Below are 20612 nucleotides of genomic sequence, written 5' to 3'. Positions count from 1 at the left end.
TGTGAAAACGAAAAAACAGAACAAGAAAAGTGAATTATGATCTGATGGCTACCTTTGTAAAAGAAAAAACCAACAGCTACTATTGAAAACACTATCAATGCAACTTCAACCAAGTTCCAAAACTCTTTAAAGTAAACCCAACCAGTCCGATATAAAAAGCGACATTCTCGAATGCTAAACACTAGCATCATCAATATAAACAACACCTGAGAACCAAGCATAGCAATTTCTGCTCCTGATGTTGTTGTATACATCTTGAAAGTAATCACAGAAAAGTTAGGTATAATTCCACCAGAAGCAGGGAACTCAAAGATCATGGTGACCATGTTGAAATGATTAGTGGCAGAGTTAAACAGGGCAAACTCAATTATTACAGCTCGCGTTTGCCTGTCAATCCATCTGAACTTCTTTGCTTGCTCCAGTATCATCTGGTTTTTCCATTTGGGGAATATTTCAATGACATAGCCTCCACCATAGTAAGTTTCTAAATCAGCTGCATAAGGATACCCATCAAGTTCTTGCCAGGTTTGGTACCTCCAAGGCATTGTTGAAGGATTGATGGGTGAGCTAAACTTCTTTGGAATCGTCCAATTAAAATCAAAATCTCTTGTTTCTTCAAGTGTCACTTTATATGAAGATAAACAGTCCATTTGGAAAAACTCAGAAACTGACGCAGCTTTCATGCATGAGCCTATAGTAAATGAACACAAAAAGTCTATAACGCTTAATGTATATCAAATTAAAAAGATCTATTTAATTTTAAGAAAAATTACACAGTAAATTGATATTTTTACTTTAGTTACTACAATCTATAACAGTATTTAATGTTTATAAAAAATAAATAGTTAATAAATAGCTTTTAAATAGTTAACCATGGTTAATGCTTTTAACAAAATTTATGATGCAAGGCTTACGTGGTTGCACACGAACTTGTCTAATTCTTATTCCATTTACAATTTTTGAAGTAAGGTCATTTAAAAACAGTTTTCCGGGGAAGTCTTTCTTATCTGTATTTCTGTAGAAGTCACTCAAATTATACCAGGGTTCAGGGTAAACTTGAGGAAGAAAAAACTTATCCATCCAAGGCCAGAAATCTTGTGAAGATTGAAGCTTTAAGTTATATGGAAAATAAAGATAAAAAAAACAGAATACATATAACAAACATACACACATATTAACAACATCTTTTTATATAGGGTTAGGAATTCGTTTAAAATTTACATATTGAGAACTATTTATATATTCTATTAAGCCCAAATTTTATGCATATGATAAATATGACAAACCAGGGATTAATCAAAGTCAAAAATACAGTTAAATATTCTTAAAAGTTATTATACAGCCACCATTTACAATCAGAGATAAATATTTTTTTACATTTTAATGAAAAATATTTATTTACATTTTAATGCAACTGATAGCAATGATTGTTAAAGGAATTATCACAATTAAAATTATTCAGCCTCTGTGATTTATTTTCATTTCTAGGTGTTGAAAATTAAGTCATTGCAAAAAAAAAAAAAATTAAAAAGTTTCTTTAGATAATTGTAAATTGTTGATGAATAGCTAGAACTGGTTCAGGCTTATGGAGCAAGTGCTGTTTGAGGTTTAATTGAGTGAAAAGATCCAAACTACAGACTAATTTTAAAAAGACTTTGAAAAACCTTTTGGTAACCTGCTTTAGTAATGAATATTAGAGGGCCAAATTAATTATCTAATTAAAATTAATTTATATCGCATAAGGAGATCAGAAAAATAGATTGTGAACTAAATTTCAGAACTAAGGTAATTCTTAAATGTTATGATTAGAAATTGTTTTACATTGTTTTGTGTAAAGAAATCATTGGTAAATATCTACATGTTTTATCTTTTAATCGAGCTCTTAGTATTTGCTTTTAGCAAATTATGCATAAAGATTTTTCATGAAAAATCGCAAACTAAAGCTAATAACTGATAAATCTTAGGAAAATGACTCAGGAGAATGACTCAGGACTCTCAGGAAAAAAAGAACAACTTATTGGCACTTTATTAAATCCCAATGAAACAACAAAAAATTATAAAATATATTCAAAGTAATAACTAAAGCTTATAGGTTCTTGGCTGACATATCTTTTTCAGGTTTTTGATAAGCTTTTTAAAAACTCAAAATCTATTGTAAAACTGTTGTTTGGATTCTTTTTGAATGCTTTTTACCAAACATTGATACAAGTTACTGTTTTGAAAAACTTACCAGAAGATAATTATATTTCTCTGATGCTTACAAAATTTCTCAAATTTTATTAGTCACAAAATGTTTTCCTTTTCTTGAGATTTTGTAAGACTGAAAAATATTAAAACAAAAATTCTGAAATTCTGGCCAAATTTGTTGCATATTATATTGCTGCTATGTACAAACTGATGTAAGTAGAGTAAAACTATAAATCATATCAGGGAATTAACAGTTTAGATGGTGGAGCATAGTATGGTTTTTTTTTTTGAACCAAAAGGATTACATATTTTAAAATTTCTTCTTCTTTATCAATAGATTAAACATATCTCAGTATTAACGTGTAAATATATAAACAAATATTTCTTTTTTTCAACTTATAATCATCACAATTGGTTTACAGTCTAATACCATTTTTAGATGCCACTAAAAAACGGCCTAAAAATGAAGAAAATAATTAAGCTTACATTATTTGATTTTTGGTAAAAAGAAAGTCAGTGTGAATTTTAGATTCTTTTACAATACTGGTTGGTTTTGAAAAATGTCATAAAATAAACCTAAAGAAAACTTGTAAACTTTAACACATAAGATGAATAACATTTCTTGTAAAGTTAAAACTCTTTGGTGCAAAATACCAACAAGGGTGTTTTCCAAAAAGGTATACTGGAAAATTAATCTCAATAGATTTGTGACATACAAAAGACAAAAGGCCTTGTTAAGAAATCATTTTAATGTTTGCTTTAAAGCAAGAGAAGATAGACCAACTTTAGAAGATACCTAATTCTTGTAATAACACTATGGCATGTAAAAAACATTCTGAGGCATTCCAATTTAACACTCAATGATGTGTAAATATGCAACTTATAATAGATCTATATTAAACACCAATTAAGGTTTAGAAGGGAGCTTTAATGAAACTGATATGGAAAATCAAGAATGTTGAAAATGGGGCAGTTATTTTAAAGTAATGTTATATAAAAACTTTTCCAAAAGAAAAAAACATCACTTCAAAATTTTACTTGTAAATAAATTGAATATCAAAAGCAGTCTGATTATTCAAAATGCAAGTAAGATAGGGAGTGTGACCACAATCAAGGTTTTTTTTTAATCTATTTTAACACGCTTCACTTATGTTTAAGTACCATGTTCTTAGAAATTTCTTAAATTCTTCAAAACAACAGTTTAGTGTTTGGTTATAAAACACTTTGTACGTAAGTGTGTTTATGATACAAACATGCATTTTAAAAAAGAAAAGAAAAATAACTTAGCTTTATTTTTGATACCTTATTGAAAATTTTGTAGCTATCTTTAGGGTTAGTTTTAGTAGTCCTCATTCTCAGATTAAAAAGTTCCTCTACATTTCGAGTTTGGTAAAAGGTGAAATTTTCTCGTGTCATATAACCAATGAAGAACACCAAAAAAGCGTAAAAAGTGTATAAAGCAAGCTCTTGCGTGATAGCATACATCTTTAGTTTTTTTAACCTCATTTCTCTCATTCCTGCCAATGAAGTAGAATCAAGTGGTTGTGCATCAATATCAACTCTATCAAAAATTGTTTGTTCATTTTTTGGTTTGTGGAGCCAAGTTTCATCACGAGCCAACACTTTCCCTTTAAAGTCAAAAAGTAATTACAAAAAAAATTACAAAGGGGTAGTACTGAAAAATTAGGCTTTGTAATGAATATTTATACTGCTGTCAACAGAGGATCTGTTTCATCTATTGGAATAATGCAAAACACCAATTTGAACTATAGAAACTAAAAATAATTAGGTTTTAAACTTCTGTGTCTCAGTGCTCTACTTGTTAGACTGTATTGCTAAAGATAGGTTAAAGGTATGATTAGGTGAAAAGATTGGAGTGAATTTAGGTGAAAAGAGGTGGACGGATGTAAATAAAGTAAACATTGTAAAATTAATCATCTAAATTAAACCTTGCTTCTCCACTTCACTTTTTTCTTCTTCAACATTTTTTACAATAAGAGCCACAAAAATTGCTACTAAGAAAATCTTCATCGGTTGAATTAATAATACGTCTTTTACCTAAACAGAAAGTAGATTATTATACACATTAAATGCCTTCAAGACAAAAATCTTGGAGCTGTTTACCATATTTAAACTTATATAGAATTTGATTTGAAGAAGGGTTAAGTGGAAGGGTAAAACAAAATAGTTATCTTTTTTTTACAAAAAATGGATTGACTCAAAAACACTTAAGATAATGATTTTCTCTAGATTTAAATATTTAAAATTTTCTAAATAGAATAATTAACCACATCTGCTGAAAGAGAAAAAAAAGTGAATAATAAATACCTATCATAATCCATATGATGTAATATAAAAAACATGAAAAGAAAAATAAGATAAAGTAAAATGTACCAAACAAATAGTTACACTAGATAACCAATTTAAAGATTTAGCATTTCCAAAACTCATCCCATATAACAAAACAATATAGCTGCAGCCAAATATATTTCCAATACAAATAAACCATGCTATGTACAAACACCAATGCGGCAGATAAAATTCTTTCCGGATTTTTGCTGATGGGTCATGTTGTTCAATAACAATGCATGTTGTATTTTGGTTTGAAACCAGATCTGTAAAATAAACTAAATGATTTACGCTGTTTTGAGACCTAATGAGGATATATATATATAAACACACACACACACAATGTAATCATATATTTGACGAAGACAGGATTAACAGAAAAAAAAAACTTAAACTTGAAATGGTGTAAGCATGTTAAATTAAATCTGTAGTGAAACAAAAGTACAGTATCAGCTAGGTTTTTTTTTTTATTTTTTACATGTTTAATGATTTTCCCCATTTTAAAATAAAATTAAGGTCATATTTTGAGATAACTATAGGTGATATAAAAAGCTGATACCAGATATGGTTTCAGCAGCATTTGGTTTAAAAAGTTTTTACAGTATACCTTTTTTTGGACTATGTAAGTTATGAATGGTGGGGTCTAGGATTAGAATAGAAATTGTAAAAAATTAGAATATTTTGCCAGAAATATTGGTTGAACACAATCAAATTCAGAATGAAATTTAGAAATTCACCATGAAATTCAGATTCTTTATTGTTGTTTGATTGCTGAGTGTGAAACATTGGTTATCATTATTGTTAGGTTAAAATGAGTAAAGGAATCTAGAAAAGGGTTTCAAAATTATTATTTAAAATCTTTCTTAGTCATAAGTTATTTGTCATAAGATATTTCAAAGCCAGTGCTGCACAATCTTCAGTTGGATTTATTTTGCTGCAACATAGAAAGACTATCAAAAGAAAAGTAGAAAGATTTATAAATAAATATAAAGCAAAATCAATCAATTGCTCCATAAAGACAAATTTATGTCAGTTACAGAGAGATTTTGTGATAAAATTTAAATGCAGCCAAGTTTTGATAGGAAAAACATCTATTATATCAAGAATATAAAGCATATCATAAAAAGAAAACTTCAAAGTGAACCATTGACAGAGAAATTAAAGCAATTTTTGATCTTTCAAAATTAAATCTTTCAAAAAAGCAATATAAAATTTTAAGCTGAGAAAACTTCTGAGTATTTGAAGACGACAAAACCTATTGAAAAAAATATTTTTCACAATTGCCAGGTCAGCAATATTTTTATCAGCCAAAAGCTAGATATATTGACAAAAATTTCAAGGATATTCAAAATAAAAGATTTGTTCCCTAGTTCTTTGTATGGCAAACAATTTGCTCCTATGGTTTTAAAAGTGTACCATATTATTTGTAAGATTTTGAACTTGCATTTTTATATGGAATAATTCTTAAAGAAACATCTTTTGGCATTCATTAAAAAGCATGGCAGGCAGCATTTTGGTCTGATTTGGATAGAATTCATTACTCCAAAAAATCACTAGAATGGTATAAACAAAATGACATCAAATCAGTACCAAAGGAAGCAAATCTTACAAATTGTCCTGAGCAGTGAATCGTTAAAAACTATTGGTCAATTATAAAAGGATTCCTATTGAAAAGTAAGAAATCAGAATGAAGAAGATTTTAAGAGAAAGTGGATAGCAGCTTCAACAATAATAAATCAAGATCCAGGACATGATAATAAATCTAGATCCAGGAGATGATAATAAAATATTTGCAAAAATATTTGGTTTCTATCTAAGCATCCTGTTAAAAATCTAACAAACAAATAATTTAGTTAGCTTTGTTATGTAAAAGAGATAGAAAAATTTGGTAAGTAGTTTTTGAGCAATTAATATTTAAGGGTGCTGAATTTCATTGTGTTCAGCTAATATTCTGAAAACATTTAAAACGACAGGTGCAACCCAATGTTATCCTCAACCTAAAAGGTCAAAAAAAAAAAAATGAAATCTTAAATTTAGTCAAGTAAGAACCAATCCATGATTCAGTTATTATGCACTTACCAAAACCTCCAACAAAAAGCCATAAATATTTCTTCAAATATACTTAGAAATTTTTTACTTAGGAAAAATGCTTTTATGAAAGCGAATGATGGCGAGAGTATTGCTTGGTCTATGAAAAAGTGGAAGCATGTCATTTTCAGTGACAAGAGTAACTTTAAATCATAAAATAGGAAAATAAATAGGAAAAGCAAAGTTCTATTTAAAAGATTTAAACATAAATTTTTTCACAAAGAAACTATAAATTTGTTCCCAAAAGTTTTTTTCTCCCAAAAAAAAAAAAATCTCTCTTAGTTTTTATCTTATAACATGAAAAACTTTACACAATAAAAAGATGCTTTCTTTTTTTTTTCTCTTTCTTTTTTCGTTTGAAAACAGTTTTTACTGACATCTTTCAACATTTATAAAGCCAAATTTGGATCTACTTATAAAAAAATTCATCTAAAAATTTTTTTTTTTTTTTCGATGATTAAAATATTATATGTAAAGTAAGAGTTTTGTCAATTAAATTTCTCAGATTTTTGTCATTCAAACTAAAATACAAACTAATGTTAAGAAATTTTCCAATATTTCAAATATAATAATAATAATAATATATAATAATAGTAAAAATAAACAACAAAACTAAAATAATTGTAATTGTAAGAGGTGTTTTCTGTTTATATCTATTTAGGGTCTCAAAAAAAAATGCAAGCAAGGTTGCTTACCACTGTTTTTAAGTAAATGTACAGGAGAGGATGATCTTCTTTGTACTTCTTTACTTTCGTTTACAGAGGAGGTACTTTCTGATTTGCTTTTTGTTGGGATTTGGAATGGTCTAATCGATCGGAACAGCCCTACAAGTATCAAGTTCACAGGTATGGTGATGCAAGCACTGATCAATGCCACATAAACCTGAACATAACATTGTAAAATATAGAGTTTACTTTCCTTATCACATCACCAAAAAAAGGAGGTAAATAAACCTCTCTCCCATCATCAAGAACTTTCTCAGCATGTTTTTTAATTATAGTAGTAAATGATAGAAAATATAAAACAACTGATTAATGTTTAAATAAAAAGCAATTATTTACAACAGCAAAAAATCTACAATTACAGCTACAATATGAAACAGAAAGCTGGAAAACAAGTCAATCTTTTGAATGTCCTAATAATCTTAAATAATGCTGTAGACTTTATAAAGTTTGAGAATGCATTATTGTCAGACCCAGTTTAAGTATATAACAATATTATAACATGCAATGAACAAACAAAAGCTTTAAAAATGCTTTTGGTATTATCTTAGACTTGAAAAACTCAATTTAGACCTTGTGCAAGTAAAAATTAAACTCAATTTAGACTTTGTGCAAAAAGCAAAAGTTATCAACATAATTTAAAAAAATCTTATTGAAAGTAGTGGTCAAAGATACCAAACAACATTTTTCTAGCATCATTAAATTAGCATAATAAGCATAATACAAAATCAATACATCATCAAATTTTAAGTACAGGTGATTGCATGAAACAAATTGTGAACAAATAAAATTTAAGTTAAAATTTTTTTTTCAATGCCACATTAAGTACAGCTAATAATAATTTGAAAATGTTTATGTAACCTTCTACAAAGCAACACATAAAACTTCAATAATTTATGAGTCATACAATACATTGAATAAAATATGAGTCTGTACAAAAACCATACTTCATACATATTTTGAATAACCCCCTTTTAATAGTTTATTAAAAACTTAAACAGTTTCTTTTAACTAAGTTAATCGTTACACTAAAGTTTTAATTAAGTTTTCCACTAACCTGTCCCCATGTGAAAGAAAAATTGGCAATCTTGTTTTCAGTTGATGGTTCACCTGGGGGAATACGTTGATAGAACATTGTGCTAGCTGTCATAGCTGTCATTAGCAAGGATACTGCAACAGACAGCCTTTGGCATCTAGTAAAATTACTTCTAGGTGGGCGAGCAAAAATTGAATACCATAAATGATTCTCAGCAAGATCACGCTGCGCTTTAGTAGTAAAAAGATAGTTAAAATTTGAAACTTCTTCAGGTGCTGCAACTGGTATAACACAATCTAACAAGCAAGAGTCACGATCTACAGCAATCCAACGATGACCAATAAAAAGAAACTGTTTGTCAGTTTGTAAATCAATTACCTCAATGTTTCTGATTAGAAAAAAATAATAAATTAAAAAAAAAAAAAAAAAACTATACAAACTCATTTGGATTGAAAATTTTCATCAGATTGCAAAGTTATCAATGACAATCTTGAACAAGAAATGAATTAGAGCATTTGAAAAGAGTACATACACAGATTAAAAACTTATTACAGAAAGTACTTATACCTTATGTACCAACCTCCACCACTATTATCATGCCATAGCCGAATGAAATCTAGGTCACCAAGTGAACTATTTGTAGTCATTATAAACACATCACAGCTTGATCTTTGAAAACATTCTCTCTGTGAATCTTTCAAACGTCTCACTCCACTATCATTTAGATCACCTGTTAAAATTCATAAGAAATATGTTAAATTTACAAAAATGATTTTTTGAAAAATGCAGCCCTAATGAGTAAAATATGAGTCTTAATGAGTTTTTTGCACAAACAGAAATTATTTACATTACAGGGGGGCCCATAAACTATGTTTTAGAATGCAATATTAAACTTAATACCAACTAAAAAATTTATCAAGCAAGGGTAACATACTTATTTTTTTGTGGATAAAAATGTGGTATTCACTTTTTTTTGTGGATAAAAATGATTTAGAGTAATAGACATGTTTTGACTACCTTTGTATACATGCTTGCGTCATTTGACAGTAAGAACTAATTTGAAATCATTAATAAGAACAATTCTTTTTTAACGACGTTTTTACCGGTTTTTTCGTTTTCTTTTTGTAACGTTTTTTTTCATTATGTATTTTGGTTGATGATTGCCAGTCCAGGAATTTGTAACTGTGTGGCCAAATTTTATCTTCACTGTTTAAATTTCGATAAAATATCGATATTTTAATATTTTTGCTTGCAAAATGTGTAAGAATGTGTATAAAAGATGGATATTTTAATGTTTTTGCTTGCAAACCATTCTGAACAAAAATTTTTAAATTTAAATTTGAACGATTGAAATTTGAAATGTATGAAAAAGAGGACAAATAAAAGAAAATGAAAAGAGTTCCCTAAGAGGGAAGAATAATACAAGAGCAGATCAAACAAATAAAGAAGGAAAAAGTGAGAACAGAATCATCTAAAGAATACCAGTTAAAAACATTAACCAATATGTACTTTATGCTTTTAGTGAAATTTTGAATATTTTTAGAGATTAAACTTTAAGAACATCATTCATTCTTACAAAATGCAATTTCTAAATACATAATCTTAATGTTTCTTTTTAAATTTATTGGATTTTTTCTCATAGGATTTTTATAATAGCCATTTTTTTAAATACCACAAAAAACTTTTTTTTCCAGCAAAAAAACAGATTTTACACTGTAAAAAACAGATTTCATACTGCAAAAAAACTGATTTTATACTGTAAAAAACAAATTTCATACTGCAAAAAAAAAAGATTTCATACTGTAAAAAAAAAAATTGGTTAGTTAATTTTTTTGTTATGACAGTTAAGGTGCAATTAAAATGGGGAAAAGCAACGTGTAATATTTTCTTTTCTTTACATTTTGGTTTCATTTAAAAAGAGCACATGACTCAAAAGTTACAATTGCTCAAAGATTCTAAGAACAGAAATACGGCAAAAAATAAATCTTTTACCCTAGATGTACTACACCTTCCCTTTTTTTTTTACAGAAAAATATTTTTATATTACATTGTATTAGATTGTTTACACTCCACTACATTAAAAAGATTTCAGTTTAGTTCTTTGAACTTAAAACTAAAAAATTTGATTTTTTTCAAACAGAATTTTACCCACTCTCCTATGTATGAATATATTTTAAACATAAAACTTTTCTTACCAGCAATAGTGAAGAAAATGTTTGATTTTGTGCCAGCATTTCTTTGACTACCAGTATTTACTGTTATTTGGTACAAATAACTATCTTCTGCTAGGTTATCAAGAAGGGGGCAAACACCAATCTAAATTTTATAAATATTACAAGCTTGATAAAATTATACTATTAATAAACTACTTTTATAGAATTTATCAATCTAAATTTTATAAATAACATAATTTGATTTAACTATTTCTGTACGCTTGCTATATAAAAATGCACTTTCAAGAGCTTTAAGGATTTTTGATGGTTAAATTTAACCATAAATCAATAGCATTAGGAGTGGTAAGGACATTACAATGTAAACAATTAAATTCTAAACTTGATTTTAGTATTTAAAGAGATAAATAATCAAAACAGAAATAGAAGTTTCACGATCTAAACAAAACTACAAAAACAATCAACTTGTTGTAGATTTAAAAATCAGTAAGCCTGCATTATCTTTTACCATAAATTAAATCACTGTTCTCAAACAAACAAACGTAGACTGGTATAAACTAACTTTGTTCCAAACTCAAGCTAACTCGAATGAATTCTACACAGGATGTGCTACAATCAACTAGTACAGTAAGTATTGAAAATTAAAGAAATTTGGTTACTTTTTTTGCAGTCTTTGTTTGTTGGAACCCCAAATTCATTAAATAAAACACTTTATGCAAACATGTAAAAATGTATTAGAGCTTTAAGGAAGTACAAGAAGAGATAACAAATTCTTTTAGCTCACCTTTGAAGTATCTTTTTTATCTATTCTCCTGGCCACTATTAATCCAAGTATCCACAGCAGAATGATTATTGCAACTGTCACAAGTAGAGCATATCCTGATTTTAACAAAGCTAAAGAGGGTGTAGGAAGCGGATTTGGGGCAACAAAAAACCCACCAAAAGCAGTTAAATGATTGCATTTGCATTTTGTCACAGCAAAACTTGTGGTCTGAACATCGAGCTAAAACAATGCTTATAAATATCAAGACAATATAAATTGTCATTATAAATAACTGTGAATAACTTAGGTAAAGATTAACAACAAATACTTTCCAAAAGCATTTTTGCTTTCAATTTAAAATTTCTCTTACATACTTTATATGCTACTTCTAAAAACAGATTTTTTTAAGATTTCAAAAATTATACTTGTAGCATATCTAGTTTTTAAGCTATCAATTGAATTTTCCATTTATTTCATTTTCTTCAGATATAGTTGTTATTATAAAGAGGAGGATTTGTGATAAGGAAAATACATATCCAATTATGAGTTTTCCTAATCACAAATAATCCTCAAATAGTGTCTACATTATTCCAATTTTTAATAAAAATAATAATTTTTGATGCAAATCTAGTGAGCAGGATAAAGTGTGGGCACCTCATGTAATCTGCATTTCTTGTGATTTCCAATGCAACTTTAAAACAAATTATTTGGTTTGAACCATAACTCATGACAACTATTACTTTTTTTATTCAATATCTTCTTCAAAATAAAATAGGATTGAATATGAAAAAATAATTCCAATTGCTATGTAATTTATGTAGATTATTAAAACTGAATTACGTAGAATGCTTCTACGTAATTCAGTATAAATTAAGCTGACAATTTGGAAAGGAGAGTTTTTATGAAAGAAAAGATTTTTAATTGCAACTTTTTTTCACTGCAAGAATGCAGCAAGTATGAACCACTTTTAAACAACAACGAAATTTATATCCATCAAAGCAAATGTCCATTTTATAAAATGTTAAGGAAAAACAATTATGGTAAAAAAGACAGAACAAGACCTATTTATGATCAAGACAAGATCAGCATTTATGATCTCTTAGCAGTAATCTCAGACGAGCTAGACTTAGAACTCCAACTAAGCAACAAACCGCACATACCTCACACCCATCAGACATCCATTTGTTTGTATTTTCATCCCAGTAATTACATTCTGTGCAAAATGACTTCATCTCATAGTCAAATGTTCCTGCATACTCTGGCTCATCAAAAGTATACGGATTTGAATCTAATTTTTTATCAGGCATTGGCCCAATATACGAAAATGATAAATGCAGTTCACTCTTGTTCAAGAAAGCATAGGTTGAGTTGTGGAAATTCCATAGTACTAGTGTGCCATCTGTAAGAAGACGGGCATCTTGATTTCTTTGTAAAAGTTCAGAGGAGTTTCCATTTGTTTGCAAAACAGAATTAGCAACAGTTAGATTGGACTTTTGTTTTAAACTAGAGTTAAAGAAACCATAATTCTTTGTCATTATAACACCATCTTTAGCAGAAATGTTGAGCTTGATGTCATAATCATCTTTTGAAGCAACTTTTCCAAACTGAATGTAAACAATAAGGTTTGTTAAATTTTTCTGATCGTTTCTATGCACAAACTTTAAGAGCATGTTACATTTTAATGTTATTGGGAGCCTAACTTGATATATATCTTCAGGCATTGACAAAGATATATTTTTCCCATTCATTTTTTCAGGAATATTTTTAATGGCAATATGAATTGGTTGCAAGCTGTCTTTCACTTTTATTGGACGTCCATCTGGAGATTGAAATGAAAGGCTCTGAGATTCAGAGAGAATGTTTTGTGATCTATTAGTGTCCCATATGTATGGCATAACTTTCATTCTCACATTCTAAAAAACAAAGAAAAAAACAATATTTTTTACAAAACATAATTACAATATGAAACTTACACTTTATAATATATTATGGTTTATACTTACTAAAAGTACAGTATTTCAAACTTACATTGACTAAGATTTGTGAATTTATCATAGAGTTGTTAAACATATCATTTGAATCAGGAAGAGTAAAACCATATTCATCACTTTCACCTTTTTCTGATAAACCAATAGAGCTGTTGCTCAAACTACTTGAATATTCTTTTTTTAATACAAAGCTAAACTGGCTTGTTTGCCCCACTGTTGCATTTTCACTTGGAACTTTATAAGATTGTGCTGCAAAGAAATAATCATCCATAGATTTGAACAGCTTTGACATCAACTCTGCATTTTTCTAAGCAAAACAACATTATTTCAAATGTACACATTAAATGTCAATAATTTTAAAGACAGTTTTCTAAGAACAAAACAAAAAAAAAAAACAACTTTAATGAAAATCACAAAATTAAATTGCCAACAGCTTCAATTTGATGAAAATTACATGAAACAACAAAATTAAAATTAGTTTGATAAAAGAATTAGACACACTGAGACAGGCGAGAGATCAAAAGAACCAAGATTTTGACCAACAGCTCTGTTTTTGTTTTGACTTTGACAACTTGTTTATGGTGTTAAATGGTATACTTCTAACAACACTGATAACAGTAGAGAATTGTTTATTATTTTTTATTATTTTTACTCAAAGAAAATTTTTGTTGCCAATCAAAGGATTTTGGTTTAGCTTTTTTCAAAAAGTCTTTAATTAAGTTTTATGATAATCATTGTCAACCCTACAATTATAATGATAATCATCATCAACCCTGTAATCATAATCATGATTAACCCTATGTAATAAACAGAATTATATTTTAAAAAAGCTTTTAATAAAATAGCCCTTAAGTGTCAAATTTAATTTCTGCCTAAACAAAAGCATTTGGGAAAAACCTAACATACAAACTTTTTTATGTAAGGGTAAGCTAAATTAATGGAATAATTAATTTTGTAAATCAAAACAGCTTTAAATTACTTTTTTTGACAAAACAGCATAATTTTGTTCAAATCTCACGTACAAAAATTATCAGGCCAGTGGAAATAAAAAATTTTGTTTGTTGCAAAAAATGCATTTCATCAAATCTAGTATAATGTTGGGTAACCTTTGTTTTTGATGAATTCTTGTTATCTACTTAGGACTGAATCACCAAGTTTCTGAAGAACAGACAACTTGATGTTATTCCATTTGTTCTTCAAGAGGTTCTCATACTCATGGATATTTTTTGGCTTGTGCTACTTCATCTTCTGTTTGATCTCATACCATATATGTTCTGTGGGATTGAGATCAGGCAAGAATAAAGGCCAAGCTAATGTTTGTATATTGTTTTGCTTGAGCCAATCCTTGACTTTACCTGATGTATGCTTGGAATCACTGTTTTGAATAAAGAAAAACTCTTGTCCAAAACTAAATTTTTGGGTTGATGGTAACTAACTCTGCTCTAAGATATCACAAAAATAAATCAGACTTAAATTTGCGTACTATCAATCCATCGAATGTTTAGGTTGTTTTTCTTTTTTGACCAAGTCTGAATAAATTACAGACACATTTTGTCTGTTTGTATTTCTTAATAAAGTAACGTACTGTCTCTCAAGGAAGTATAGCCTTAGCAGCAATTTCCTGTTGAGAACCACCGTTCTAATAGTGCTAAATTACGAAAGTTTTAAGATCATTACTACTTTCTTTCTTTTTAGGCACCTTTTTATTTGATTGTCATCTAGTCAAGAAATCCACAAGTATTTATACTATTATTAGTGGTTCTAGGTATAGCATATAACATCAACACATTTCTGTATTGTTTTTAAAAAGTCACAAAAGCACTAGAATTTTTAAAGAATATTCTTTTTTTTTTCCTTTCCTCTGGGCCAATAAGCTTTCTATGTGATAATTATCAAATTTATACTGTCTGTCAATAAAACAAGAACAAAAGAACCTCTTTTTTTCTATTGAAAAAAAAAATCATAGAAAGTTGTAGATTTTAGCAACACGCAGAAACACTTCTTAGACAAGATAGGTAACAAAAACACACTTGTTGAAAAAAAGCTTAGTTTTAGCACTGACCAAAATCATTAAGTTGGTTTAAATTAGCAATCATAAACAAAATTTGACTTATTAAACTGTAATTCTGGGTTTACTTCTATTGTTCTACCTATTTTTCTTCTTTAGAAAGATGAAAATCAGGGATACCGAGTTTGTTCATAAAAAAAACTTAATGAATTGAAAACTTTGAAAAAAATAGTTAAATTTTAAAACTTCACTTCTTACCAAGTTTGATTGATAGCTCACTATTTGATGATGAACTATCAATCAAACTTGGAATCATTGATTTATAGTTTCATCCTCTTGTTTTCAAACTTCTCTTTTTTTTTTTTCAGTCCTTTTTTTTTTATAAAACAATAAAGCTTGCAACAAGACTCTCTAAACTTCTTTTTTTTTTTTTTTTGAAGAACTTCACCTAACGTACATTTTAAGGTACTTACATTTAAAAAAAAAAAAAAAAAAAAAAGCACTGAGCATCCATTATTCAAAAATAAAAATAAAATTTTTTAATTATTGTTTTGTATCCTTAGTGAAAGATATAATCAATTACTTTAGTTTGGAAAATAATTATATACTTTAGTAAAAAAAATCATTTGTAAACTTATTACTTCTGAAACACTCGATGAAGATGGGGTCGTTTGCAAAGCAGGAACAACAGTATCTATAATTTAAACATATATTTTAATAATTACTTATGAACTTACAAATGATATACTTTACATACATTTTAGCTCACAAAGCTATACATACATGCATTGTAATTACAATGTTTGGATTAAACTTTATATCAAAAAGAAAAAAAAAAAACAATACCTTTATTGTTATTGTTCACACTTGCCCCAAATAAATTCGATATGGAATTTACAAATGGTTTAGTCATGGTATCAAAGCTGTCTGCTCCGACACCTTTCAAGTTTTCTTTTGTTAGAAGGCCAGCCAATTTAACAACAATAGTTGCTGCGTTATTCTGAAAAGTGTAAAACGAATTGACACTTTTTTCATTAGATTATTTTCATTAGAAGTCTGAATTTTTGTTATGAAAGTTTTTATTAAAAAAAAAATTTATAAATTTATTAAAAAAATTTATATTCAATTTAACTTTGTTGTTTTTAAATTTTTTGGCCAGGTGTAGTTCTAAGTTTACTGACAATTTAGGGTCAACAAAAGGTTAGGAATAATCTACTAATACATCAAGAAAATTTGCTTCAGTACGAACATCTAACATTGGTAGTTTACAAAAGATATTTTCATTTACTATTTATTTTTTATTAATATTATTTATTATAAATACAATTTACTATTAAGTTTATTAACCTATTACTATTGCTATAATTGTAAGATAAATAAAACAAAATTTAATATCAACATTATTACTTGAGTCTGTGGAACTAACTCCAGTGGATTCTGAGAGGACACTTCCAAAGCATCACCTACAGCCTTGAAAGAGTTCAAATCTTTGATAGGGGCCTTGTTAAGATAACCAATCATTTCTGTGCGTGACTATAAGGAAATATACATTATAGATGAATAAAAAACATATATTAAGCTAAAACAAAAATACAAAAAAATAAAATAAATTTAAAAATGTTCATATTATTTCGTGAATGTAAAAGAGATTGTTAAATGTATGATTCATGTTCCCCATTAGCACACCTGAATGTTAAACTGATGCACCTTCTTTGAAATTGGAAAATAAATTTGAAAATAAATAAGAGCTCTAAACATGCTTTTTGCTCTACTTTTTTCAGATGACAACAAAATCTAAAGAATAAACTAATTAAGCTAATTTTTCATTCAACTTAGTTTTTTAAAAACATACTAAAAAACTAAATTGACTGAAAATTTGCTAAATTACCAAACTTTCAAAATAACTAAAGTATAAATCAAAATGCTAACTTGTCATAACTTAAGGGAAATTCATCATTGAAATTAGAGGAGGAATCATTATGGGTACAAAAAAAAAAGTTGTATATAGTTTAAATTAATGTGGGTGATAAGAAGTGTTGAGGCAGCAGATGATTGTTGGAGATGTGATAGATGTGGATTTCATATAAAGACCTCTGATAAAAACTGAAATGTAATGATAGAGCATCATCTTTTGCAGTTGCCTTGTAGCTTCTATAAGATCTGATCAACATAGCCTTGAATAAGAATTTACCATTAGCTGACTGTGACATATCTGTGATATTGAGTTTCTTGATGAAGGTGATTTGGTTACCAGAATTAACAACCAAGTCTCCTTCATCAAGAAACTTATTTGTTTTCATGATCAAACAATATCGGAAAATATCTGTCATTGCTTAATTGAGGCAATAAATTTTTTACTTGAAATGATATTTGTGAAAATTACTTGAAGTGATAATTACTTGAAGTGATAATTACTTGAAGTGATTACTTTAGATCATTTTTTGAATCACTTGTATCCTTTACTATACCATAATTATTGTCCTTGATAAAACAAGATGTTTATTCTCTCCCCTCTTTCAAACACTCATTGTTTACATTGACTATGTAAAGATATTCATTTGCAGTGAAATCTACAGGAGTTTTTTTTAAGACTGGGCTACAACATTAAAACAAAAATAACACTCAAAAGAAATTAATTTTACTTTTTTAAAAAGATTTCAGCAAACCAAGAACTTTGTCTTAGACCTCTGCTACAACTTGGAAAAAAATTTTAAACCTTTTCAAGTTCCCCTAAGGAATAGAAAAAAGTTCCTGTTGTTGGAAATTCCTGTTTAACATTGTTGTCAGAAAACAAAATTGTCTTCTAGGCTACTTGGAGAAGCTGAAGCTGATAACAAATATTATTGCCACTATAACAACAAAAGGACTGGAAGTTGAGTTAACACAAAAAAACCATTAAAAAAAGAAGTTTTTGAGCTTGGCCTTGGTTTGACAGAAGATGATTTTGATGGTAAGCAAGTTCCAGCGAGGTAATTGTGCGATTTTGCAATCCTCAAGTAATAAAACTTTCATTATGTTTGTAAAACTGAACGCTACTAACTTATTTTCATGGTTAATTGATGGTTAAATCCCAATTTTTTTTTTTTAAGGCTTAACTTTTAATTAATCTTTAGGCACATGAGGACTGTATAAATTGCACCCTTTGTACCCAATGACTGCATTCTGTGCAATTATTTCTCATACTTTTGTTCCTTTTAAATGCTTAGTTTCTTTTAAAAACAATTATTTATTTTTAATGACATTTTAATAGAATTTGGCTAAAAAGCTCAGAAGCTCATGTGGTAATTCAGACTGAACAACTTTAGTAACACTATGGAAGGGCTATTGACTGTCATTCAATGTGCAGCCATATAGATACATATAGTGATAGGCATAATGTAAATATCTAATTCTTCAATGACTTTTAAAACCATCTGAAAGTTTTTTTTGTTAGTTAAAAGTTTTATTGTTTGCAATTAAATTTGTGATCAAATTTTTTTCTTTTTTGCAATTAAATTTTTAAGAGTATAAAAGTTAAAGTAATAAACTTTATTTTGCATCATGAGCTCCATGTGATCCTTGAATTTGATTTTAAAAGTTTCCTCTTGTTCTCTTTGTGATTTTCTATAATTCTATTTTCAGCGGCTTGTTAAATGACCTTATTACAATACTTTTTAATATTGGTCAAAAAATGAAATACTATTGAAAACTAAAATTATATCCAACAAGAACAGAATAATTTGGATTTGATGAACTAGAAATTTAAACAAATTAGAAAAAGCAATAAAATACAATTTATCATGTTAAATAAAAAGCAAAAATTTACCTCTTGCAGACGAGTTAGTGCCTGCTGCTTTTGCTGGTTTAGAGCATCATTATCAACCATACCAGTTAACACATTTACAGATGGTGATGTGCTAACAAATATTGTTTTTGAATCGCTGTTTGCAGTAGAACTAACTGCTTGAACAAGATTTGCAACAGTTTGCGTATCATTCAAACTGACTCCAGTAAACAGATCTGTTGTATTGACAGGATTGGTTTTAGGAAATACCTAAAATCAATTCAGAAACAGTTTTTTAAACTGTTTTTTACATATAAAAAATTTAAGTAATGAGAATATACTGATATAATTAATTTTCGGTAATTGATCAATTATTTTTAATTAACAATTTTACAAAATTATGATATTAAATAAGCTGTGTGGTGTAGATTTTGTTTTTTTAGACATGTTTTTAACAGATTAAAACAAAGTAGTTTCATAGATAATGACTTGATGTTTTAAGGTTAAAGATGACCAACATTCTTGACACAGAACATCTTGAATTCTTTGAAAATCTTTTGGGGATTAACTACACTTGCAGCAATCTCAGGAACTAATTGTGGTTCACTATCTGTTCCTGTTAAATCTAATCTCCTTCAGTTACATTGATGTAAGCACTACTCATCTTATGTGTTTATTAAAAAAACATCACAAATACTAAGATACATGTGAATGGAGCTAGCCTCTTTTCATACAATAGCACTGGAAGTGTTTGTTTCAACAACTTCTTTTTTGAATTTAGGCTAATTTTGATAACAAACTGAATAGCTCTCTCAGTTTTCATGCATCCATGGGCAAGAGTCATTCTAAGTAATTGGAAACCATTCAAAATATTTAGTAGTTTCAGATTTATGTAACAAAAAATTGACTAAAATGGATTTATCAAAGCTGATTAACCATCACTTTTCTTAATCTTAAAATAAATTTCCTGGATAAGAAGCAATAACTGACATAACAATTTTTTTGCTATTATAAATGTTTAACAAAAGAAACATTTTCTCACAAACATTATTTCTAAATATACTACCTTTATAGTAAGGTTGTTATATTCTCTATATGCTTTGTATTTCCCACTCACTTTTATGAGGATTTTTATTTTATAATTATTTTCTTTTTCACCTGGACCCATCATAAAATCAATTAAACTTGGTTGATCAGTAGTTGCTGCATTTAATAGGGGGAAATCATTATTTGTTGTACTGCTCAACATCATTCTTTGAGGTAGGCCATTGTCATAATAAAATCTGTAGTTCAGTATATCTTCAGAATCTGTCCAATCTTTACAAACAAGTTTAAACTTTGTATCTAATGCAAAACCTTCAGTTGGACTATAAAAATAAAAGGAAAACTAAGTAATAATAATAAAATTAATGTGAAATTAATCACTAAAAAACTTTACACAAATGTTTTATTCGCATTTCATAATTTAATTCAGAAACCATTTTAAAAATTTTATTTACAAACATAAGTTTGTTTTTAAACCGTGTACTTTAAGAAA

The 20612-nt window shown here is 28.0% G+C and overlaps 1 protein-coding gene across 1 annotated transcript in view; it reads right to left on the bottom strand.

Moving 5' to 3' along the window:
- LOC149878025 (uncharacterized) overlaps positions 1–20612 on the bottom strand; it is a 43129-nt gene that overhangs the window by 2821 nt on the left and 19696 nt on the right. Inside the window, exons 13-29 of the mRNA XM_090072432.1 lie at positions 20142–20442; positions 19118–19345; positions 16720–16845; positions 16159–16312; positions 15954–16006; positions 13345–13611; positions 12477–13229; positions 11338–11556; positions 10578–10698; positions 8950–9112; positions 8404–8770; positions 7320–7506; positions 4582–4802; positions 4137–4245; positions 3490–3815; positions 915–1110; positions 53–691 (exon numbers count right to left, since the gene is read on the bottom strand). Of these exons, the coding sequence (XP_089928558.1) occupies positions 53–691; positions 915–1110; positions 3490–3815; positions 4137–4245; positions 4582–4802; positions 7320–7506; positions 8404–8770; positions 8950–9112; positions 10578–10698; positions 11338–11556; positions 12477–13229; positions 13345–13611; positions 15954–16006; positions 16159–16312; positions 16720–16845; positions 19118–19345; positions 20142–20442 (4430 nt within the window). The remainder of the gene's footprint in view (positions 1–52; positions 692–914; positions 1111–3489; positions 3816–4136; positions 4246–4581; positions 4803–7319; positions 7507–8403; positions 8771–8949; positions 9113–10577; positions 10699–11337; positions 11557–12476; positions 13230–13344; positions 13612–15953; positions 16007–16158; positions 16313–16719; positions 16846–19117; positions 19346–20141; positions 20443–20612) is intronic.

Source organism: Hydra viridissima, unplaced genomic scaffold (assembly GCF_058129835.1).
Source record: "Hydra viridissima isolate aposymbiotic clone 2 unplaced genomic scaffold, HvirCarnegie_v1 scaffold_15, whole genome shotgun sequence".
Classification (NCBI taxonomy): Eukaryota; Metazoa; Cnidaria; class Hydrozoa; order Anthoathecata; family Hydridae; genus Hydra; species Hydra viridissima.
Note: the sequence above shows the minus strand (reverse complement) of the source record. Positions and strands in the feature narration are given on the sequence as shown.